This window comes from Macrobrachium nipponense, chromosome 15, assembly GCF_015104395.2.
Source record: "Macrobrachium nipponense isolate FS-2020 chromosome 15, ASM1510439v2, whole genome shotgun sequence".
Classification (NCBI taxonomy): Eukaryota; Metazoa; Arthropoda; class Malacostraca; order Decapoda; family Palaemonidae; genus Macrobrachium; species Macrobrachium nipponense.
In genome coordinates this window covers 24,711,867-24,738,476 of record NC_087208.1, presented here as the reverse complement: position 1 = coordinate 24,738,476, position 26,610 = coordinate 24,711,867, and the positions used below count along the sequence as shown (strand labels likewise).

Below are 26,610 nucleotides of genomic sequence, written 5' to 3'. Positions count from 1 at the left end.
TTCAAGCTGATTTTCATTCACTTGGGTTAATGCACACTTGCGGCAGAGACGGCACGTGACTCATGGAATCTGGAAAAGAATCCCAGATTAAACGAGATAAAAGGAAAAATGACTTCTTGCTTTGATTAAGGCTGATTAATTCTCTAACCTTGGGGAAGGTAAACTCGAATGGTTACTGAGGTATGCACGAAAACTAGGTCTTTAACAAGTCACAAAGGGGAGCACGTGGCCCGATGAGGACAAAGGGGGGCTTCTGATGTAGAAGGGGTAAAAATAAGAATTGAAAATGAATTTAGCAAGAGTCGTATGGTAGTAAAAGGTGCTGGGTTGAAGTTTACACTTTCAGACGTACCTTTATGCAATATTTAGTGTATCCTTGTAGAAGAATGCGGCCTGACCTCTGTTCAGGTCGGGGTCGTGTCCACCAGTACGTCGTGGGTAGGCCTAATTTTGGGAGGCTGGCAATTTGACCTCTGTCCGAGATCACGTCTCGCAGCCGACTGAGGGCGATACTGGGTGCTTTCGAATCACGGGGCTTTCCAAAAAAAACCGCCTCGAGCATTGCCTGAAAGGTGGTAAACACAACGCCAGCAAATTGGGAAGGAAAATAGGTCTTATTGTAGAAGTCCCTAAAATCCATCTCGAAGCCTAGCTACTCTTGTGACCTGCCTCTCTTACCTAAGCTTTCCGTCAGACCGGAAATATCATTCCTACGACATACCCACTCTCCCAACAACAGTCGCTTCAGGAGAAAGCATGGCTGCTACTTTTATATAATTAATATAACTAAAACTCTGCTGGGAAGGCGAGGCGTTCTATAGACGTAGCAGCTCCCCCTGTTAAGAAGGCATTCACTCCCTTTCGGGCGTGAAGGTCTTGGCTTAAATAAGTTGATCGCCTCGACAACCCAGTTCTCCTACTCTAACTTGAAGTTTTTTGAGCAGCGATACGGCTGACTACAATGGCCTACCTAACTTATAGGCAAAGATGCTGAGTGTACTAACTTAATATAGTGATGTAGTCTAGCCTAATAAATAACTACAGGTTGTCTTGTGACGACAGTCTACTCTACCCCTAGATAAGGTTACTTGAAAATTCTACTTGCTACTAACCTAATGCCCGGGTACTAAATCATTAGCCTAACCTACTGAATACAGTTAAATGAAGACGCAATCATTCCAGAGTGTGGTACGCACAGCAGTAGTTCAGCGACGGAACTGTTAAAATACATAATGAGGAGGTAATGATGCGTGGGGATGATGAGTGTTTACTTTACCAGGAGGGAAATGCAATGAGGTAATTATATTTAAGTGAGGGTTAGTATTACAATGGCTAGGGGTTAGAGGGTTAGTGCTACTGGCAGAGATCAGGCTGGCTACCTTCTCTGGGTAGGTGCCAGGATCATTCTGCAAATGAATGCGACACTGTACCTCGGGCACAGGTGTCAAGAGCATGTGGCTCTTTTGTGTTAGTTGTTAATGATGGTTACGTTCCCTTCTTCTTCTTCTTCTTATTCCTCCAGGACCTGGCTATACCAGTCCTAGGAGTAGACGGAGGCACAGACTCTGGGGAAAGGCCAGAAACGCCGGCAGGAGCAGAGGCAGTGGTAGCCTGGGGGACTTCAGGAGAACACCCTACTTCGGTATCTGCAGCAGCCGTCGTAAGGGGAAAACTCCAGGCTGACTCCTGGTCGGGCAGTTCTGGTTTTCCAGAGGAGGTATGAAGGGTAGGTCTGCCGCACTAGCTCGGGGCCAGGCGCAGAAGTCAAGTTCGGTGGTGGCTCTACGCCAGGCTGGACGGAGCTTGGCACTGCTCAGTGCTGCCAAGTGGGCACTGGCAGGGGAGTGAGGTCGACTGGACCTGTGGCGGGTACTGGAGGTGCAATACCTCTCAGCGTGCCCTTGGAAATGGGAGACCTCAGGTCATGCCCTAGGATAAGGTCGTAACCTCCTGGAAGGTAGCTTGCAACTGCAAGTGTACATACCTTGGCAAGGTGAGGTCGTACGACTCTCAATTGGACGGTGGGAAGGATCATCTTACTATGATTGATGCCTTCAATCGTGATCAGTTGCCGTCTATCAATGGTAGCCCCTCGGGGGATTTGATCTTCCCGTATCAGGAGATTTGAGCGCCGGAGTCATCAAAGGCTCTGACATGGCTTGGTGGATAATGACCTTGGATGGGTGCGACGGTTATAGGGCCCTGAGCTGGGGGTCCTAGTAACGAAGGATTGGTAACTGCCATAGCGATGGCAGGAATATTGTAATTCGCGCACCCTACGTAGTTGGCAGACATGTGACCCTTGCGGCCACAGTCTCGGCAGAACTGGTTCGAGAACTTCTTCTGTGGCATTGGACGTTAAGGCCGAGATGGCCCACAGGTTGCGAATCTGTGGAGTCACCAAGGCTGGCAGTGTGCTCTGGCACAGTGAGAGTCCTCTCTGGCCGTGATTTGAGGTGGTGAGGTAGCTTGGCCCTGGAGTGGTGTGGGGGAGGGACTCCCCAGAGGAGGTCCCGTCCCAATAGGAAACCTACTCCATGCCGAATCGTACGTACCACACCTAGGCGGTGAGGTTTGGTGCACCAAGGAGTGGTGACCTGCAGGACGACTGTGGGAACGGTCTTGGACTGCCCTTCGACCCAAGTCATGGCCCACCTGATGTGCTCGTCAACTGTGGCACTGGCTGCACTTGGTCCCGGTCTATAAGACACAGATCGGAGCCGGTATCTACCGTAACTGGCAAGAGTCACAGGTAGGGTAGAGCCATCCGGCGGGTGCCACTGTGACTGAAGAGGTCCACAACCCGCTCAGGGTGAGACCTGGACTCGGCATAACGGCCGAGGGGTTGTGGGCATGATCAGGATGGACGTGCCCGGGTCGACGGCACGTGTTGCTTGGGGCACCCGGGATATCCAGGGGAGGGATGTGAGTGTCCCTGTAGCCCCACAGGCTCTGCAGGAGTCCCTCTGCTGGGCTGGTCTCCGGAAGGCATCTGATTGGTCTTGAGAGGAGGCGAGGCAGGGACCGTTCGGTGGCCTAGGAGGGTTCTGAGGGGGTTTGTGGCTCTCAGCGCTCTTGAGCGGCACTCTGCTGCGAGGTGACCCACTTTCTTGCAAACGTTGCAAGTCCGTGGGTGTCCTTGGTGGGCGTCCTTTGGCCGAGTGGATCCAGAGAGATGACCGGGTGGCACTATGCGTCGGTGGGCGGTGCTGTAGAGGGGGTTGAAGGTCTCCCAGTCGTCAGCCAGGCGACAAGCTTCCGCAAGTGCTTGGGTTGCTTGTCGTTAAGGTGCACTGCGAGTGGCCCAGGTACACACTGGTAGAGGTCTTCCAGCATGATCCTGTTAAACAGGTCCTGGAACTCGATGCACGACATGGCCTCGAGCCAGCGCTTCCCGGCTTGGGGGTTTTTGTGGTAGGAGTAATTCTCCCCAGGCCCAACCAACTTCCTTTGCCTGACCTCTGAAACGCTGCCTCCACCTCTCCGGGGTGATTTCATAGGCCTTTGTAATGACCCGGCGAACTTCCACCAGGTCCCCTCGCTGACCCTGATCCAGTGAGCGGAGGGCAGTCCTTAGCCTTGCCGTCCAGGTGCTTGGCAAGCAGGGCGGCCCTCTCTATCTCAGTGGTAGGGTAGTTTACGAATAGGCTTCTACTTCTTCCAGCCATGCCTCGGGCTCATCCTCAGTCCACTTTGGGATGAGAGCGTTAATGCTGGCAATGGGGTTGGGGTTGGACGACACTGTAGGCGTGGGCTGGGAGCTGGCTGCATGGCTAGGGCTTCGGCGTTCACCTGTCGTGCCTTCTCCACCTCGAGCTCCTTCTCCTTGAGAGCTAGCTCATGCTTCCTCTCTTCTTCCCTTGCCTTCCTCTCTGCTTCTTTTTGTTTCCTTCCTCTCTGCTTCTTTTTCCTTCCTCTCTGCTTCTTTTTCCTTCCTCTCTGCTTCTCTGGCGGCTCTCTCTTGCAGGAGCAGATCATCCACCTGCCCCTTCACCCACTGGGTGAGTTCCTGCCCAGTGTAACCGGCGTTCGTGCCCAGAGCCATGAGGGGTCTGGAGCCTTGTTTCCAGCTCCATGGATATATGTGGTTGGGCAGCAGAAGCCATTTCCTTAGGCTGCAGTGGAGGCTTGGATGAAAAAAAATCTTAAAGGACTGGGTGCTCTGTGGCACTTTGGGAGTGGCACCTTCTGATGAGGCGGACAACTCAAATGGAGTTGTGCGGCGCACGTCACACTAAGGGGCGTTCCGCAGGACGGACACGCAGGTAGAATGGCTACCTGTACGGCCGCGTGTACAGGTGCAATGGCACTTATGAGGAGGCGTTCCTTTGAGCACTGGTATCGTGCTGGTGTGTCCCGGACACTACACGCAGTATACTCAAGTATACCGAAGTGAAATGGCACTCTGTTCGGGGCAGAGTGTAATGGTGGAGGAGAGAAAGTAAAAGGTGGGAGTACTTCAGCGGCCAGTCGGTGAACAGTGTCAAGAATTAGTGGCACTGTAAAATGATAAGACCTGACGTGCACTGGTGGTGGCCAGTCCTAACTGGTAACGACTTCCCTGTCTGGAAGTAATGAATTGGCGTGGCACACTGTGCGAATTGTGCTTGCGGTATACGCAAGTCTTTCGTGATAAAGAAAATGAAAAGACCACTCGGGCAACGACAGGTAATGGAAATTTTAGAAATGCTCAGTCACTCGCTGAAGTACTCGATAAATGAAACAAATAAATGTTTGCAAACTGCACTGGACACATGCGCGTACGTATCACGCTGTGTAAATGAAAGACACAAGAGACTAAAATAAGGTTAATTCGGCATGCTATAATTAATGGTAAGATGTAGTACTCTTGGCTTCGTGAATACTGGGTTCTGGTTCTCTCTCTCTCTCTCTCTCTCGGAGAGGGTGAAAAATGATATGTGAATGAACTCCCTTATATTGAATTGAACTACTAACGTTAGTTTAATATGACGCAACTTGCGTTAAATGATTTACTTACGTTAACGTGAAATGAAAGAATTGCTTTGGATAACGTTTTATGAAAAATGATAACGCGCTCGTGGTGAACGATTTTTACGTTACTATTAGCGGCTCGCGCTTATGAAATGATTTGCGTTTCAATATGAATTTTACAAAGACGCGTTTTACGTTAACAATTCTTGCAAGTGACTCTACTTTTAAGATTTACGTTAACTTTACGTAAGGACAAGTGAAAAATTACGGTAAGGATTTGAAAACGATGTTAGCAAACAATTGTAAATGAGGTTACGTTAAATGAAATGAAATTTTCGCTCAGCGCGCGCGAGTGAGCGATGCGAGGTGGAACACGTGAGGCGAGAAGAGCGGGTTAGCACCACGGTGTGCTAGCATTGATGGCGAATCAGCTGATTCTCTGTAAATGCGAGGTGATTTACAACACGAACGTTTAGTTTCTTATTCAAGGAGGCGAATTACTTAATTTCTCTGGCAGGACGATAGATACTAGTACCGAGATCGATATTATTTACGTTAAAACTTCGAGACTTACGTTACTTTGCTTAAATTGTTTAGATAATGTTGAAAGAGGAAACAAACATGGCTGCCGCTGTGAATGAGACGAAGGGTTGGTTGAGACCGCAGGCAGCGAGAGAGCGCGAAGCTGAATTAGCCGAGAGGTAAGCGGGTTTACCACACTTGGTAATGAAAAACTAAGTTAAAAATGAATACCCTAACATATCACAGACAAAAGAATTGTACACTTCTTTTGCCAGTAACTATTAGTAAAACACTCCTAACTAGCTAGGCTTTCAACACAGCAATAAACACTGGCAAAGCACTTCCTAGTTTGATCTGGTTCTTTCTGGCATCTATTCTACACACGTGCTCTGTCTCGTCCGACGAGGACAGCACAAAGTAACAGAGAATTCGCGGGGCAAATTGTTTGCTCGCCGCTAAAATAAAGCTCTGGCGCGTTCGCCGTTACAATAATAAGATTTCTACCTACGCTCTTTTAAACACTTCTACAATAAAAATACTTAAAACGTACCTTAAGCTAACATTGGTTATAGAATAATCATATTAATGAATGAATACCTTACCGTGAGTCAGTGTGTCTTCTTTCCCTGCAAGTGTGCTTGATTTACTTTTTGTAAAATAATTTAGTTTACGTTTTACAACGGATAACGCGATTTACAAGCTTTTTTTTTTTAAGCAAGCTAGGTTCATATCCTGGCAAGGTCGCCACTGTTACGTATATAGGGCCTTGTGAGACTAGATACGTAAACGGAAGTAACTTTAGGGATTTCAAGAGGAATGCTTGAACTTACCGTAAACTTTCTTTAGAGGGAAGGTCGCCAGAAAACTCAGCTCGTTACTTTAAAACTATTTATTTACAACAAGGCCCGTGCTGGCCTGGAGAAAAGTTAAATGATATTGGCCCCCACGTTGGGGCTTATAGTCTCATTCAATTCAAGCTGATTTTCATTCACTTTGGGTAATGCCACACTTGCGGGCAGAGACGGCACGTGACTCATGGAATCTGGAAAAAGAATCCCAGATTAAACGAGATAAAAGGAAAAATGACTTCTTGCTTTGATTAAGGCTGATTAATTCTCTAACCTTGGGGAAGGTAAACTCGAATGGTTCACTGAGGTATGCACGAAAACTAGGTCTTTAACAAGTCACAAAGGGGAGCACGTGGCCCGATGAGGACAAAGGGCTTCTGATGTAGAAGGGGTAAAAATAAGAATTGAAAATGAATTTAGCAAGAGTCGTATGGTAGTAAAAGGTGCTGGGTTGAAGTTTACACTTTCAGACGTACCTTTATGCAATATTTAGTGTATCCTTGTAGAAGAATGCGGCCTGACCTCTGTTCAGGTCTGGGGTTCGTGTCCACCAGTACGTCGTGGGTAGGCCTAATTTTGGGAGGCTGGCAATTTGACCTCTGTCCGAGATCACGTCTCGCAGCCGACTGAGGGCGATACTGGGTGCTTCGAATCACGGGGCTTCCAAAACCGCCTCGAGCATTGTCTGAAAGGTGGTAAACACAACGCCAGCAAATTGGGAAGGAAAATAGGTCTTATTGTAGAAGTCCCTAAAATCCATCTCGAAGCCTAGCTACTCTTGTGACCTGCCTCTCTTACCCTAAGCTTCCGTCAGACCGGAAATATCATTCCTACGACATACCCACTCTCCCAACAACAGTCGCTATCAGGAGAAAGCATGGCTGCTACTTTTATAATTAAATATAACTAAAACTCTGCTGGGAAGGCGAGGCGTTCTATAGACTAGCAATATTATATATAATTATAGATTATAATTATACAAATATATATATATACATATTAATCTTATATACATATATATATCATACATATATATATATATAAAATCTATATATATATATATATATATATATATATTATTATACATATATATAACTATATATATATATATAATACATATAAATATATATATATATATATATATATATATTATATACATATACCTATACATATATATAGTATATAATATATAATATATATTCATATACATATATATATATATATAGATATATATATATATATATATATATATATATATATTATAATATATATATAATTATATATATTAATATAATTAAATGTATATATAGTATATATTCATTATTATATTATATATATTAGATAATATATATATATATATATATATATATATATATATATATATATATATCTCATATATATATATATATATATATAATCTATATAATATATATATTAGATTCATATATATATATATATATATATATATATATATATATATTATATATATATATATATATATATATATATATATATATATATATATATATTTATTATTTATATATAATATATATGCTATATATATATATATATATATATATATATATATCTTATTATACATCTATATTTCCCATCTCTATACCTAATATAATATATATAATATCTATATATATATCTATATATATATATATTAATATATTAATATATATATATATTATTTAAATATATATATCTCTATATGTATATATATTATATAATGTATATATATTATATTATATATTATATATAATAATATATATATATTATATAATATATATTAATATATTATATATACTCTATATATATACATATATATATATATATATAATATATAATATATATATATATATTATATATAACATATATATATTATTATTATATATATTATATATATATAATAATATAATCTATAATATATAATATACACATATATATATATATATATATATATATATATATATATATATATACATATATATATATATATACATATTATATATATATACATATATATATATATATATATATATATATATATATATATATATATATATGTGTGTGTGTGTGTGTGTGTGTGTGTGTGCAGGTTATTTTCTAGTGGAAACATTTTTTTGGATTTATCTGCTACCATTTGTGATATTAAAAACAATGTTATTATGAAACAGGAAAGGAAATACATATTGGTTATACAGTAGTAGTTATTTACACCTGTTTCTCTTTGTATTGAAGTCATTCATTGTTCATTCTTTAACTTTACCACTGCTCAAGAGGTTTTTTGCAAAAAAAAAAAAAATGCAAGCTATGATGAATGCAAATGACTGGGAAGGTTGAATATGTTATACATGGGAAATATAAAGTACTCTTACCTTTTTCTCTCTCTATAATTATAAATTTTGTCATTTCATATGTAAGAGTATAGAAAATATCAGTGGAGAACAGTTTGAAAGAGAATGTACTTTTGCGTTAAGTGTGAAGGATATTTTGCTTTGAAATTTAATGCTGATGTGAGGTATGGATAAAACTAAGTTTGCTGACTCATACTTATATGCTGTTTATATTGATTCTTTTAACCAAGTCTCAAGACCATTTCCAATTTTCCTTTTTTCTCTGTCTAATGCAACCAGACACCATTGACATTATTTTATATTGTGAAATTTAAATCCACAGATATTATCGTCTTTTGCGAACGTGGACTTTTGATTTGTGTCGTGAGCTGTCAACCCCATCACTCGAATTCTTGCGAAGTAATAAGTGCCATGGACCAATTGGGTATGTAAGTTAGTGTTAAACCATCAGTTCATATCCTTATTGGTATTTATTTGTCTATTGTAATACAATAACTCTTGTTCTTTTGTATTGGAGGCTTTTCTTTTTTAAAATAAAGTAGAATTAAGCTTGATATTTATGTCTGCATGAAGTATGTAATGTTCAGTGACTCAAGTTATGAATACTTTCTAAGACCTAATGTGAACCTTGATGTAAAATGCATATTGCTCTTTTAAAGAGCTTTTGATGAAAATAAAAAAAGTACAGTAGTACATTTTACAGATGGTTCAATTTCTATTGGGGGATTTATTGCTTTTAGCTTTGTTTTCCTTTCATTTTTTGACATGCTCTGTCTACAAGGGTAATTTTAATCCCACCTCCGTTTTTCTTCTAATTTTAGGAGTGTTTATTCTGCAAGGAAGTTGAAGGAGAAGGGTGGTGGCTTTGTGGGTATTGCTCTGCTTCGTGAATCAGTGTCTGATTACAATTCTTTTAAACTTGATATCATCGTTCATACAGACAAACCACCCGTCACTCACACTGTTTTAAAACAAGGAGGACAGGTTAGTCATTTTTCATCTGATGACCTCTGAAATTTACCCGGGAAGCCTGTCTTTTTATATCATAAAGATTTTGTTACACATCCTTAAAGGTAGTCCCTAGAAAAATTCTCATTGGTGCTTGATGTTTACAGTTTGCTTTATGTAGTGCACTGTAGATTGTATAGAAGGTTCTTTGGAGCAGCCTTCTGCCTCAGCTTTATTGCTGTATGCCTATTACTTTCATCTGTATCTTAGATCTCTTCCCAGCTAGTTTTCTTATTCTTTACCTTGCCATAATTTTCAATTCTCTTTGAAGAACAAATCCAGTGGGCAAGTTCTGTGAAGTGTGACTTGTGTATTCTCATTAAACTACTGCTGAATTAGAATTCTAGTCAAATAAACTAAGAAAAGTTATGAATATGATATTAATATGAGTACTACAGTGGAAATTGTGGAATGTAGTATACAGTAAACATTCATTGGTCTAGCATTCCTGTAGGTATAAATGTTTGGTCAAAATGTCCCATTGTTTATTGTTAGTTAAAAAAAATTGGCCACTGAAAATTTACTATACAGGCAGTCTCAGGTTATCAGGGAGGGTTCCGTTCTCGGCGAGGTACTGATAATAGAAAACCGCCACTGTCCGAAATTCAGCGCTAAGTTTCGGTTAATGGTGCCTCTGTTAGGCATGTTATGGTCCCAGTAACTGAAAACTAGCCAGTTATGGTGCCATAAATTGCCGATTTTATGGCGCTAGACAAGTGCCATAAAACTGGTTCACCATTAGCCGAGTCTGCCAATAACGGCTTAACATTTGTCTTATTCCATTGTAAATATCAGATGAATCATTTGTATACTTCACTACAGTAATTACTAAAAAAAAATTTTGTTCCTACACAATATACAAACCCTCGGTCCTTTACATAAAGAATTACTTTCAGCGTAGGCTGGAAAAAATCAAGTCCAGTTAAATTTTTTTGAACAAGGTGGTGTTAGGCAGCAACTACTGTCTGGTAGGCAGGTAGTCCCGCCTGCCCGGATGTAAACACTACACTTTGCTTTCAGCCGTCTTCCGATGAAGACGTATGTTTGTGAGCTCTTGCTGACTAGCCGTTAATTACAATTTTCATGGTGGGATCTTTAATTTGTTATTTTGAATGAATATGTATATACAGGCAGTCCCCGGGTGACGATGGGGGTTCTATTCTTGAGACGCGTTGTAAGCCGAAAATCGTCGTAAGCTGGAACATTATTAAAAATCCATAGAAAACCTTACTTTTAATGCTTTGGGTGCATTAAAAACTATGTAAACTGCATTGTTATTGCATTTTTCATCCAAAAATCCTTCAAATATTGATTATTTTGCATTTTTTGAGTCATATTTCTTGTGCCACATGAGTGTTGTAAGCGACGAAACCCTGGAACATGTCATAAATTGGAAATAATTTCTTATAAATATATTAAAAAACGTTTTTAACCTCAGAACGTTGTAAGCCGGGTACTGCCTGTACAGGCGGCCCCTCTGTTAGCAACCCCATTCCCAGCTAACATCCCACATGGTTTCTTACATCTTACCAATGACAAGCTGCTCAGTGGCGGATTTAATGGGGGGAGACTTGGTCACGTGCCTACCCCCATGATATGAATAACAGAACATTGTTTTATTTCAATAAATCATTATTAGTAGTACAACAACAAAAGCAATAACAACAACAACAACTACGTACTATTGTGTGTATATGTGTACATGCATATATAAATATTGATACATATGTACCGTTTATGTGTACATGTTACATGTATTATACTATATGATAATCCGAAGTGTGCCCCAAATGAAAGATTTCTAGATCCATCGCTGAAGCTGCTCTCCCTGCATGGGCTGTGGATTATCTTACTGCCCTTATTTACAAAGATGGACCACACATCTTCCCTAAATCAAATGATGTCCAGATGGTGGGCATCTCGCTGGCTTTCTTTTGAATGATCTCTTTCGAGACATCTTTAAGTTTATGGCATGGTTAGCAGAGACAATGTCCACACAAATATTACTGCTATGTGACTAGAGGTTTGAATGCACTGGGTGTCTGTAGGTTGTATGTTATGTCCTGGCATTGTATACTTCCCCTAGTGGAAATGAAGGGCCCTTCTATACTGTGATACTGTACACTGCTAGGATGGAGCAGTTATCCTGCATTGTATCCCAAAATAGTCAGGTAAGTGACTTCACTGACTGTCTTTGCAGCTCCAGTGGGATCATAAGAGTAACTCCTGTGAATACTCCCGGCACATGTTTTCCCTGTGTCAAAATCACAATTTTTGAAAGTAAATTGTATTTTTCCAAACTATACAAACCTGATGTCCTTTACATGAGGAATTACTTTCAGTCTAGGCTGGAATACAGCTATTAAATTCTTGAACAAGGTGGTTAGGCAGTAACTACTGTATGGTAGGTGGGTAGGCCCGACGGCCCGGATGTAAATACTCCACTTTGCCTTTTGGCCCAGGTTTCAGATTGAGGGGTGGCTGAGGTGGGCATACAAACCCTCGGTCCTTTAACATAAAGAAGACACTGATTGGTGGGAGGAATGTGAATGAGCCGCTACGTAGATCTGACAGGAGTTCTGCACACCTGGGCTATTCCTCCTGGTCATAAGAGCAAGGAGGAATACCCTGCCTCTGACAACTTGATCGGAGTATAGGAGCTGCATGATCACGAGACAGACTTCTGGGCTTTTTCGAAATGAGTGAGGAATCGTAACTCATCCGAAAAAGGGCTGAGAAGAATATTTAGAGTCGGAGGCATTAATGCAAAGTTCTGGGAAGGATTTGCATTATTGCCAGTCTCCTTCCTCCCCTTGCTAGAGGAAGGAGTAGGATTGCTTCTATGATTCTGATAAGAAAAATAGAAAGGAAGCTCAATGTTCAAGCTTACCGCATCAATCGCCCGACCAGCCAGTGTAAGTTCGAGTCCTGTCCTCAACCTGGACTCGCATCCTTCTTACCTCTAGAACTGCACACCATAGGCGAGATGCAACTTGTCCTCTTGAAGGAGCCGGGTAAGCAAACACAACTTGTGAGCATCCACCGTCGGTCCAAGGAAAAGAGGTTCCAAGGACCTGTGGGCAAACCCGAAGGAAGAAACATAAATATGGTTGCAATTAGACCTTATATAACTTCCAGTCCGACATATTCTTTGGAGTGATGAAATGTACCCAGCCACTGGAAGTATCCAACTGCAGAGAAGTCTTTCACTTTCTCAGAAGACTCAGAGAAAAACGTGTCATTAAACACTTCAGCATTGGCAGTCTGCAGTGGATAAAGGCATCGACACTCAACGAAGGGTGTCGATCCTTCATAGTTACAGCAACACACCAATAGGACAAAGTAATGACTGATCTGGATCAACCAATACAAAGTCCGCAGCGCAGAAGATCACGAAGGACTCATACTCGTCAACAGATGCCGACTGATTGTGCTGCCGTGCATCCGAGACGTAGTCACAACGTGACACCCGCCTTTTGAAGGGTTATGCTGAGAACAACCATACAAATCGTCTGTCTTGTTCGCCAACAATGTTGAGAGACGAGAAGATGATTCTCGCGATGCATGTGCACATTAGCGAGAGCCAAGTGCCTTCTAGAGACCGAGGTCCCTGTGATGGCAAGACACAAGTTTCTCATCAGTAGTTGAATCTCAACCAAGGAGAAACAATACTATATTACTAGTGAATGACTAAGATGAATGTGGACCTATGTCTTAACAGTTTAATCAAGAAGTAAACTCTCATGATTCTGATCATAGAAAAAATCCTGTCGATGACACCAACCAGTGAAGACGGCTTTAATCCCCGTTGCTTTACAGAGGACTGAAAAAGTTATTCCGCTATTTCATTGCTGCTTGGTGAGAAAGTCAGAGCTTGCAATGAAGGCGGAGAGTCTTTCAGTAATGAAAACACAGGGATTTTACTGCCTGAAGAACTGCTTTTTGTGGGTTGGATCAGGGAGGAAGTTTCTATTTAGTACTTTGGAAGCAGAGCTAGTTGGGTGGGGAACACCTTATGAATTAGGAAATGTTATATTAGAAGACAAAACTCAAATTGTCTGAAGAAAATCATTCTGCGTCATCGCAGCGGCCAATGGGGCAGGTGTGATGGAACAGAAGACTTAGGCTACAGACTTCTGTTATACCATGGGGTAAACAGAAAGATGAAAACAAGTCTAATGAGATATACCTCTGTCTAAAAATTCTCACAATGACAAATGTGGTGCATAAGAGATGGGCATTATGCAAGAACTCCGAGCCAATCAAGAGACCTCAGTCTGTGATTGCTGGGCAGATAGATTCTCATTGGTAGTTAATCCTCGACAGAGGAGAAACAATACCAAACAGAAAAGAATCTCAGAGAGCGAGCAGTACTGAGGAAGAGCCGTATACCACTTGCTCGACTTGTTATACTGAGTTGCCTGGTAGTGCATTCCATGATGGAATTCGTTTGGCTATAACCATCGAGCGCAAAAAAGATACACTCGAGCATCTGCATTTTTACCGAAATGGGAGGGAAGAAAATCCTTCTGTTTGGTGATAATGCAAATGTTCTGGTGTTGTTGGGAAACAATACCACTAGTTATCTCAAAATCAAAACCGGTAACTCTTGGGAGGCCCGAAAGGCCGTCCTGAGTTCCAGGTTAATCAAGAGAAGGTACTATTTGTCTCGGTCACATACCAGAAGAATTAACTTACAGATATGCGCCTACTACTTGCATGATGAAACTGATAACAGAAGCATGTCGCGAGAGAGATAAACTATTATATTTGTAGGTTCCTGTAAATCGCACTCCAGCCTAATTCTTCTTCATTTGAGAGACAAGAATATGGACAGGAAGGAGACCTTCATTCTCTAATAAAGAGAGGGAAGGTGAAGTTGTCCTGAAGGGAGACTTCTACGGTGATAACAGGTTACCGAAGACATCTAGTTCAAGCTGAACTGGTTGTTTCCAAAACAGTAGCACTGGAGAGGCATTCAAACCTCTCGGTGCTATCCATCCTGAAAAGATTCACATATGTTCGATAAGATCATAAGATTGAATCAAAAACCGTCTCTTGGTGTGGCGGGATCACAAACTTAGAAAAAACAAGTAAACTCCCCACAGTTATGTTAATCGTACCAACTAACAACATTTCCCACACTCACACTTTCCCCTTTGCGTTACCTTTAACCTTCAGGACAGTTGGTTCAATGAAACACCAAACATACAAAACACAAACAGGTACTCACCTCTGGCTTCTGATACTCAGGGCTAGGCTGTGCTGTCCGCCGGATATAGGCTATAGGCTAGCCGACACACAACCACCGCCGACAACCAAACACAACCCAACCACCTGAGACCCACAACCCCACAACAACTCAATAACCCAACAAATCACTGCAGACGAACACCAACAGCCCGAAAGAACACGACAACCACATGACTTACACGAGCACAACAACCCGCCAAAACCAACACTGCCCCAACCACCACTCACAGACACTGAAAATGCACCACCAACCTCCTTAACCTCACCACAACCAGACAGACACATGCACAACAACTTCACAACCCCAAAATCTATCAAATAACGCCAAAACAACTAATCGCCAAAGGATAACTGCTGTCAAAACCAACTCAGACTTCACCAGACGCCTCACTGCTTACGACTCCCGCAACAGACTTCCACTGACTTACTACAGAGCGCCACAACAGACATGCTTCCAACCGCCATTTAACCACTCCCATTCATTCTTCTACCAATCTCTCTCTCTCTCTCTCTCTCTCTCTCTTCTCCTCTCTCTATCTCTCTCTCGCTCTCTCTCTCTCCGCACACACACAACCTTTGGAGATGTTGTCAAATATAAACTATCATTACTCCTCCATATTACCTCCCCCATTACATTTGACAATATCTCCTTACATTCACAACATCCACACTAAATTGCCTTTCACAACACCCAAGGATGCTCAGATGCAGGCCCCCTGGATCTTGTTTGAGGACCATCATACACTCCTTCAGTTACATCATCATTCACTTCTTCCAAACCACTTTCTTTCAAACTCCAATTATCTCCCTCACTACCATCCTCCCAAATTCCATTCACTACTTCACCGATGTCTTCTAACTCTGGTTCCAACATCTCCCCTATTTCAGCCACCAAACCACTCAGTTCATCCATACTTCTGTCAAACTCCAAAGACTTATCCATCCTATCAACTACCTCCTCACTACTCAGTTTCCTTCTTACTGAAGTCTTATTTGTCCCTGTCAACTCAAACCCACATACACTACAAGCATCATTCATTCCCCCAAAGTCATCCGTAGCACACGCTTTATCAACCGTTTGCACCCTACCATATCTTTCGTCATCCACATCCACCAACGTATACAACAACCCCACATAATCACCTTCACGTATACCCCACACTCACGTTTTCCTAACACTCGGCAATGAAACCACAAAAACCTGAGGATTCTCCATATCCAAAATCCTGTCGTACACATGCACGCTCGCTCTTACCAACTTGTTCGCATCCACACCCTCAACCACATATGCACACTTGTCACCTTTGACAATCCCAAGACTATCGGGCCACGCAACTTTCATACTAACAACTTCTCCAACTTCTCGCGGTACTTTTACACTCTCTTTCGCAACCAACGGCACTCCCTTCCATATTTTACTGCTTAACTCTATCCCTATCCGAGTACAACTCTCCATGTACATTCCCCTTCCTATGCAACTCAATCATATTCCTGCTCGGATGGACCACCATCCCACACTTCTTCAGGAACCTGTATCCTAACAACATATCATACTTATCACTCATTCCCTCGATCACATAAAAGTCACCTTCATCCATCACTACCCCTTCGATTTCTACATTTTCCCGCAACATTCCCACCACAGGCATACCTAAATTTCCTATTTCTCGTACCTCCCGTTTACATTTCCTAATTTCACACTCATTCCGCAACTTGTCACATCCATTCTTAAAAAGAACACTGACAATGCACCCAGTATCAATCAAAGCAACCAAACACACCCCTTTGCACCTCACTTTTACACTCATACATTCATGAGCTCTTCCTCCAAACCCCTTTTCATGCAACAATCCTTCATGCACATGCATCACTCTTACTGACCGCACACCAGAGGACCCACGCAACTGAATCCCCTTTGTACCTAGTTTCCCGAACTCCCAACCTGACTCTCCACATGACCTTCCATTCCACATTCAACACATTTTGCCCGCTGTTCCTTACACATCCTAGCATAATGGCCATTCTTCCCGCAATTACCGCAAACCTCAGTCACACGAGTACCTCGACATCCACTTCCTATATGCCCTACTTGCCCACACCTGTAACATTTAATATCCCTATCTTTCTTACACTCGCTCACTAAATGCCCTGTTTGCCCACAGCACGCTCCCAACGCCCACCGACATTCATTCTTCCTGTGCCCTAGCTTTCCACATCTGTAACACTGCTGCTCTCATTCACGACTAACTGACCCTACTCTTCCAACGCTTGCACTCCGATCTCTCTTAGGGCTAACCATACTTACGTTACTGGCTCTAACGGTCCTATCAAACACTCGCTCTGCCATTCGCCTTGGCCCTTCCAAAACTGCCTCCCTAAAGCTCTTAAACTCTGGTATAACATCAGCCACTTCAGTCCTAACACTAACACTTCTACTCTCTTTTATACACCTATCCAACTCATAATCCTCTAATATTTCCAAAATGTCGTTCCACGACAACCTTTCATTCGTCCATCGCATTTTCTCCTTACGTTTCAGATTTACAAACTCATACACACACTCAGGCACAGTCACCAACAACTTCCTCACTAACTCTTTACGCTCATTTATCCCTTCATCTCCAAACTTTTTCCTGGCTAATGTTTCCAACCTGCACACACATACATCGACAACGACTCACCAACATTCATTCTTACCTCATCAAAACCATGTTTTCTCCTATATCTAACACTACTCCTTATCCTCTTTGCCTGTTCCACAATCCTGGCTTTCACACACTCATAAGCCACATTCCCCACACTCATCATTACCCCATACATATTCAACAAAAATCCCGTCAAAAAGCTACCGAACTCTCTTGCCCAGACTCTTGTTATCCCCATACTTTGCCTCACAATACCTTTCATACTCCTTAAAAAAATCCCCTATGTCCCTACTACCATATTCCTCGTATTGTGCACATCTAGGTATCTCTCTCATATATACAGCCTTTCGTACTTTCCGCTCACTCTCACTTTCGCTACTAACATTCTGATCCCTCTTAACCTCGTCCGAATACAGCGAATCAACCTCCATACTAACATCTATGCTCCCGATTACGCTCTTCTTACCCTTCTTTCTACCCACCTGTTTCCACTCACCGCTATCCAAATCACTCTCAGCCCTTTCCCCAATGTATTCAGTCCTAGTCTCATCCTGTCCGTCATTCTTACTAGCCTTCTTTCCCTTAGTCGTCTTTTTTTCCTCAGCCCCCTTCTTATTCTTGTCCTCAGGTTTATCCTTATCCTGTCTTTTTCCCTTCTTTCCTTTACCTATCGCAACCAAGTCACCTTCGTCACTCATAGTTTCATCCACTCGCTCTTCCACTGTCTTTACCACTTCTGGCCTATCACAAGTCCTAGTAGGCCTACCTCCTACAGCTCCCTCTCCCATGAACCCCTTCATCATCTCCTGCCCTGCATTCATCATCACAAAGAATTTTTCGTCCATTTTCTCAACCATTCTCTCTTCCGCTCCTTTCACTTCTTCTTTCATTTCCACTTTTGCACTCCTTAGCATTCCTCTCATTTCCTCTAACTCGCTCTTCAGCTCCTCACACACTACCCTTAATCTCTCATTCTCCACTTCCAATTGTCCTCTTACTTCCCTCTCCAACCTCAACTCCTCCTTCAGCCTCTCCACCTCACACAATCCTTCCATCCCAAACTTTCTCACCACTCATACACACTAGCCTAGACCAATCGTCCTGCAGCTGCCACACCAGCAGTCCCTGTTCGGGTGCCAAAAAATAATGTGGCGGGATCACAAGCTTAGAAAAAACAAGAAAAGTAAACTCCCCACCCCCAGTTACATTAATCGTACCAGCTAACAACATTTATTACCACTCACACTTTCCCCTTTTCGTTACCTTTACCTGCAGGACAGTTGGTTCAATGAAACACCAAACACACAAAACACAAACAGGTACTCACCTCTGGCTTCTGATACTCAGGGCTAGGCTGTGCTGTCCGCCAGATATAGGCTATAGGCTAGCCGACACACAACCACCGCCCAACAACCAAACACAACCCAACCACTTGAGACCCACAACCCCACAACAACTCAATAACCCAACAAATCACTGCAGACGAACACCAACAGCCCGAAAGAACACGACAACCACACGACTTACAGAAGCACAACAACCTCCCAAAACCAGCACTGCCCCAACCACCACTCACAGACACCGAAAATGCACCACCAACCTCCTTAACCTCACCACAACCAGACAGACACATGCACAACAACTTCACAACCCCAAAATCTATCAAATAACGCCAAAACAACTAATCGCCAAAGGATAACTGCTGTCAAAACCAACTCTGACTTCACCAGACGCCTCACTGCTTACGACTCCCGTAACAGACTTCCACTGACTTACTACAGAGCGCCACAACAGACATGCTTCCGACCGCCATTTAACCACTCCCATTCATTCTTCCACCAATCTCTCTCTCTCTCTCTCTCTCTCTTCTCTCTCTCCTCTCTTCTCTCTCTCTCTCTCTCTCTCTCACTCACAACCTTTGGAGATGTTGTCAAATATAAACTATCATTACTCCTCCATATTGGGTTCAAACTCTGAGGAGTAGACTCCATAGAATTCTTCCTATTTCCTTGTTCATTCCAGTATAACCAGGAAGTAGAGGAAAAAAGAAAGAACGATTGACTGTTATTGCCAGCTCTTTGAATTTGTGATGTTCTTACTCTGTTAAACGAAGCATTCATTTCCAACAACCATTTCGTTCACGCGAATGGAAGCTAAAGTTGACCGGAGTTAAATGCAGTAAAAGCTGGCAAGAACTTGCCATGTCTTGCTACGCATCTATCTTCTCCGTGGTTGAACCTCATGAACAGGAACAGCGATATCAATCTTGGCACCTGAAGAATAGCCATTCCTGGTTGTCACAGGTGCGTCTAAGCCACCAACGCAGCTTGGTCCCTTCTCTCGTCCTGCACCAATATCATGATGGAGAGAAGACTACCTATCACTGACTGTGGATGTACGAACCCCTTGGGGGTTATACACTCGGAGAGACCCATATACGAGTATACCTGACACAGCCCCAGTTCCATGAGCAGCAACCTCAGAACCAGAGACAGGAGAATGAACCTGGGGCTCCGGAGACACTATATTTTGTAGATAGCGCCCAGGTTCCTGCTCCAAAAGGAGCAGGTGAGCTGAAGAGACAGTCAATTACTTCCTCCCCAGGGAAAGGATGCAGACCCTTAGAAGTCTCGAGGCAAGACTAATTAAATGGCAGAGAATACCTTCCTTTTCTTAGGACGTGGAACCCTTTGAAGAGGAAGGTTGGGAGGCTTCAGATGACAAAGATGAAAGATGATGACCCCGTGAAAACTCGCTGCAACAGGGGAAGGGAGGGTGCTATGTCATGGCAAGGAACTGCACCGACCAAGAGCAGAAAGTTCGTTCATTAGAGCCGAGCATTTGAAAAGGATTTCGAAACAGAGAAAGAGATGGAATAAAGAATTTCTTAAAAATGAGGTTGAGAAGACTTCTAAAAATTGATCGGTCAGAAGGGGGAAAGAAGAGAGAAATATTACGTATGTATCTTCACACACACACACCTATATTTTTATCAACCATTTCTTTTTTAGGATAATGTATTAAGCTAACTTTTAAATGAAATTACAGTAGCTTTAATTTCATTTAAAAGTTAGCTTAATGCTTAGGGAGCAATGATTAGGGTCATATTTAGTGCTCAAACTCTAGAAGTGAGCATTTACAGTATTAGTAATTTTAGAGAGCGTGCCAAACTTAAGCAAAAATTTCCCTTGCCAGGAGGGGTAGTCTGGAACTTGGCCTCATGTAAGTTCGGGGTGTTACTGTAATGGTAAAATTTTGAAAACCTTATTACTCTATTTTAGTGGAAAGAAAAAGAAAAGTAGATTATCTGAAGATGATGATGTAGATAATACCCTAGCTTAACCAGTAGTCTAATAATTTTTATACCGTATTGCTAAATGTGTTGTTGTGACATTATGACAGCCTAAAGAGCTTAATAGTAAGTTTGATGTAGTTACGTGTTACTTTAATTTTTAACCACTATTTCTAGTGTACTGATATTCTGTTACTTTTGATGATCTGGTATATATTCAGTCCCCTTAATGTTGGTTTAACAGGCTTTTACTGTGCTTCTTTTTTATTTGCCTTTTATAGGAAACTGTTATTTTATAGCTAAAGGTGTTGCAAATTTAGTATTATAGTTTCCATAGAAATTTATTTTAGGGTTGTGTAATAACCGAAAAGTTTATACAATTATGTTTTTCAGGTTTGTATTAAAGACAGAGACAGAACTTACAGCAGCATTGCAGTCATGTTAAAGGAATTGTGCAAGTCTGAAGATCCAACACTAAAAATAACACGTATTTTGCCCCCATCAGATTATGATAATGCCGAGCCACTACTATTAAGTGCAAGTCAAGATAAGAATATTCAGAGTAACAATCAGACTGGTCCAATGGTAAGTTTAGATCATGTATCCTTCTCGTTATTCATTATTTTCTTCTAAACTTGAAATTTTTAAACAGAAGTCACTTGGTTCAGTAAATAGTGCACCGAATGTTTGTTTGATGCTTTGTATGAGGAAATCTATATTAAATAGAATCTCTGATGCACAATGAAATTTTGAGGTCAGGAAAAAGAATGACTCCCTTATAAGCATAAGGTGTCCTCTCACATATTAAATTTTTCTATGTGATGGACTCATTATAAGAGAATTCTTTTAGTGAAGGTTTACACGTTCTCCAACACGAGAAAGCAGGGTACTCAGCCTGGTTACCTTTTTTAAACTGACTGCATCAGAATGTTACATATTTCTTGAAGTATTGCAGCTGGTTTGGGTAACTATTCATGACTGGAAACTTTTTTTGGCAGTGTCAGTCACCATATTCTTACCTACTCATAGTGAATAAGAAAGGTCCTTCCACTAACTTCCATCAAAAAATCCTTTTACTGGCTATATTATTAGACTCCTAGAACTTGTTTCGAGGATTTTTTCATGAAGGAGACCCTTCTCAACCTAGGACCCCTTAGATATGACATTCATTCCCTGGTTCAAATACAGGAGTCTTCCATGTTGTTATTTTCTTTTTACTTGAAATGGTGTGCATTTGTCCATATTCATAAGATTTTTGTCTTGGTAAATGGGTGAAGGTACAATGACCTATTCAGGCTGTTCTAAAAACAACAAACTGTACTAAAACTTTAATTAACATTTTATCAAAATTGGCTTGTACTAGTATGCAGAGCCTCTCCTCTCTCTCTCTCTCTCTCTCTCTCTCTCTCTCTCTCTCTCTCTCTCTCTCTCTCTCTCTCTCTCTCTCTCTCTCTCTTTCACCTTTACCTTAGTGGTCAAAGAAATCCTTGTATTAGGGATGCTTGCTTTGTAGTTTTTAATTTTTGATAGAAACTTTCTTGAGTTATCCATCTGAAACATTGAGAGAAAAGGCATCAGAGTTATTCTTTTCCTGAAAGTCATGTCTTACACTAATTGGATAGCTCATAGACTTGTAATACCAAATCTCTTTAAAGTTCTCTTATTATTTTCAAGCTTTTATATGGATTTGAAAGATGCTTCTCAGGTACACCTTACCAGATAAAAATGTTTGATGTACTGTAGTCTGTGACGTTGGCCTTCATCTGGTAACTGGAACTTTTTAATCCTAACCATTTTCTCCACTTGATGCTGGAGAAATACCTTTTTATTGCCATGAGAACTCCTGCACTGGTTTAGGGTACAAGTAATGCTAGGTTTCTCCCAACCTTCAGTTTCAAGATTTTAGAAAAGATGAATATCTTAAGTACCCTTCCCCCCATGACTCCTAGCCACATGTTGTGTAAAGGCCTTTAGAGAGCAACTCCACTACTTAGATCTAAATCATAGTTTGGTCCTAAGTAGTTGTAGGCTTCTTACCTATTTCTCACTCAGTTTACTCTACTTTCAGTGTTAGGATTGACACAAGAATGTATGCAAACATGAACTGACATAGAAAAAAATAAATTCAAATCACAACCAACCCTAATTCGTATTGAGTTCTCCATCACAGTTGTGTTCCCAGCCAAGGACAAGGCATAGTTCAGGAAGTTCTTTGAGACAGTAGGTGAGGTAGTGACTTTCCTATTCCACCAGTCAGCACCTATTGGTAAACTTAATGCTGAAGAGATGCATTGCTGTGCTTTGTCATCCTTTCTCTTTCTGTAGGACAATGTCAGGGTGGTGGATGAGAGAAGTGTTTTAACAGTTGTGGGGCGCTAATTCATTGCGTAGTGTTATTTAAGTCCTCTAGGCGTTTGATGGGAGCTCAGTTATTTTGCGACACAAAATGAGTTCAATATTCTTCATCTTCAAGAAGGGCAGTTGTCCCCCCATCTTGTAAAATGATCCTGTTTCCAGCCTAATTTCCACCACCACTTATGAGGTCTGTCTGGCCCTGCTAGTGAAGGTGAAGGCGATGTTGGTAAAGAATATGCTGAAAGTTGCAGACAACTATTCTCATGATGGAGAGGTCATTGGGTATTTGGAAGTTGGTCATTGACCTCTTCTCATAAAATAAGTTTGTTGAACCCCATTAAAGTTTAAAACCCAACATTGGTGGCTTTCATCAGATTGGATGACTTCAGGCTTTCTGTAGATCTGAAGGATGCGATTTTCAAATACCTATTTTCGGCCTTCCAAGAATTGTCACTTTATCTGCAAAGGGACTATTTTCTAGTTTAAAGCTTTGTTCTTGGACTAGAGATAGCTCTTCATGTTCACACAAGTGTTCACATTGGTTTTTGCTTGGGCCCTTTTACATAAATTAAGCTTTTTGTGCTATCTCAGCAGTTTTTTACTCCTGGTGTGGTTAGAGCTGCAGTTGGTACAATACTGAGATCTCATATTTTGTCATGATCTTAATTGTACATCTAAGGAGGAGATGAAATACCAGTCTCAGCAGGAACAACCAGTTCAGTTTTTTCAAGTAACTTGTCTACTTTGGAGAAGCTTGTTCCTCACATGCATGTCCACTAGCACACACTTTAGTTGTATGTGAAGTAACACTGGTCACCCTCCATAGATCTTCCCTATCTACATGTGCCTTTCATCTAAGGAGACAGGTGACCATTTGGTACATTGACTGCAGGAACATCAGTGGGGGAGCTCCGTGAACTCCCCACCCACCTCTGGGGAGTTTCAGGGGTGTGGACATTGGATGACTTTCACCTGCATATCAAGTTTTTAAAATGCAGGCAGCATTGCTAGTACTGAGCATTTCAAAGATAGGTGGTGGATCATTCAGTGGTGTTGATGAACAACATTACCATACTGGCATATGTCATCAAGCAGTCAGGAAGTCTTCCCTCCTCAGTTGGCATGGCTGTTGCACAGGTGAGTAGATCGATAACCTATTGGGGGCTGTCATTCATTTTCTTGGAGGGGGAATGACATGGGCTGTATTGGAGATGCCTGTCAGCACTCTTGGGACCATCTATACCTATATGCTCACCCCTTCAGCCTGATCCACCAGTTGGTCATTTATACGTATATTGATCACCACAGGACTCATTAGCCCAAGTGGATTTTTTGGTACTCATTATTGTGGCAAAAAGAGAAGAGTTCCTCTATGGCCCACTCTTCTGGATCAGCCCCACTTGCTAAGGTACCTCCAGTAAGTGGATTGCTGTGCCATCCTAAAACAGCCTGTTAGTCATCATCAGCTTTGTATCAGGGAAGCTGACTATTTTCTTTTGTTATCATGAGAGGGGTCTCTTTCTGGCTGAAGCTACCTCTCACCTACTTGCCATTAGATAACCACTGAGATTTAGAGGGTCCTATAATTTGTCTTTGTCAGACTTTGATAGTCTAAGCAAATAATTTTGTGGAGAATACGATGATTTCATTTGATGTCGTCAAAATAAAAAAGCATTAAATACCCTGTAAGTAGGCTGTAATGACCCGTGCCAATTGTTGCTAGGAATATTCCTTCATTAAAGAATTTGTGCTTGTTTACCTAGCTAAAAATACGGTTAACTTAATAATTTGTTATTTTTTGTATATTGTGTTCTTACAGCATCATACAAAGATGTTTTGGCATTGTGAGTAAATGTCTAATTCAGCTGTTCTAAATAAATCTCTACACACTTTGAAAGGTAATACAGTAATTATAATTTTTTGGGGTCAAATACGTAATTTGTTAACAGCCTTGATAGTGCTTTCAAATGTCACGCTGTAATGCATGTAAATGTGTAGTCAAGTTTACCTTGCCCTGTCAAACTAACATTGTACATTTCAAATTGTCAATTTTGTAAATTTTTCAGGTTATAAGCATGGATCATTTGACATCATCAGAAAGCAAGATCATTAGGGGCAAATTTTCAAATGTTTATGTTGCTCAGTGGAGTACAAAAGATAACATGGAAGTTGCTGTGAAAGTAAGTACTACCATACAATAATGTTCTCCAAGTTTTAATCATCTATTTATAAGTAGTTTTAAGTTTTCCCAAGGTTGCTGCTTTTGATTGTTTTAATTTATTTTTGTGAGTGTCTTACTCATAGTACCTCGTTGAAAGGAATATTTCCATTTCCTACTTGCCAGAATAGATATGAAGCAGATCTTTTGGTCATTCCAAATAATTTAGGCTTTTCAAAATGAGAGTGGTTGCTGTGTGAATAAGTAAATCATTTCCAAGAGGTTGGCAATTAGTTGGCAATGGCAAAAGTCTAATTACAGTATGTACGTTAATGTAAGCTTGCACCAAAGATAACTGCTGACTGCCATTAGTTACAGTGCTCAGAACACATAGGATAATGGAAGGAACTTACTTCATGTCCAACCTCATGAAGAGAAAAGCAGAAATAAAAATTATATTGTTCATATGTAGAACAAACCTTTGGTATTGACAATGAGATATGTATTCACAAGCGCAACTGGCAAACCGGTTAATACAATCGGAGATTGTAAGCAAGGAATCTGTGAGATCTAGCTCTGGTCATATGGAGAGCGCGATGTCTCGCCCAGCATCCTCTCGGTCCATGACGTCAGTAGTAACAGCCGCTCACCCTCCTGTCGCTGTGACATCATAGTTTCATTTTATGATGCCATCTTCCGTGCTTGTTGATCCATCAGAGGCCTTGTTTCAGGCGGTCTTCAAGCGGCTGGACTCTGTTTTGGATGAGAAGTTATCGGCGTTCGCTGTGAAGGAGACTGTACAGAAGCGGAAGGCCTCACCTCCTCCCCCTGCCGCAAAGAGGTCTCATGGAGAAGAAGTCTCTTCTTTGTCTTCGTCTCACACTTCTTCAATTCATCGTCATTGCATCAGACGTTGGAGAGTTAAGGACTTTGAGATTTCTCCTTCTCTGAGCAGAGGGAGTGGTTTGCCTTATCCTTGCGTCCATGTTTCTTCTCTCGTCCTTGATCGTCCTGCCCAGAGAAGCTCTTCTCCTGCCCCTACATCTCGTACTAACAGTTGAGATTCTGGCAGGAGTTCCTGCAGGAAGGAGCCTTCCTCACTGTCTCTGCAGTGAGTTGAGAGGTGTCTTTTTGTTGTAATTTATGCCAGTCAAACACATTTTCAGGTTATTTTCTATCTGTTCTTTTGTACCCAACAGTCTGCTGGGAATCA

At 41.5% G+C, this 26,610-nt stretch overlaps 1 protein-coding gene across 3 annotated transcripts in view; it reads left to right on the top strand.

Annotated features, from left to right (window-relative positions):
* LOC135227039 (tyrosine-protein kinase hopscotch-like) overlaps positions 1-26,610 on the top strand; it is a 185,140-nt gene that overhangs the window by 75,504 nt on the left and 83,026 nt on the right. For all 3 annotated transcript variants that reach the window (XM_064266829.1, XM_064266830.1, XM_064266828.1), the window contains 4 exons: positions 9,009-9,110; positions 9,508-9,670; positions 21,278-21,469; positions 25,306-25,419. In XM_064266829.1, the coding sequence (XP_064122899.1) occupies positions 9,009-9,110; positions 9,508-9,670; positions 21,278-21,469; positions 25,306-25,419 (571 nt within the window). The remainder of the gene's footprint in view (positions 1-9,008; positions 9,111-9,507; positions 9,671-21,277; positions 21,470-25,305; positions 25,420-26,610) is intronic.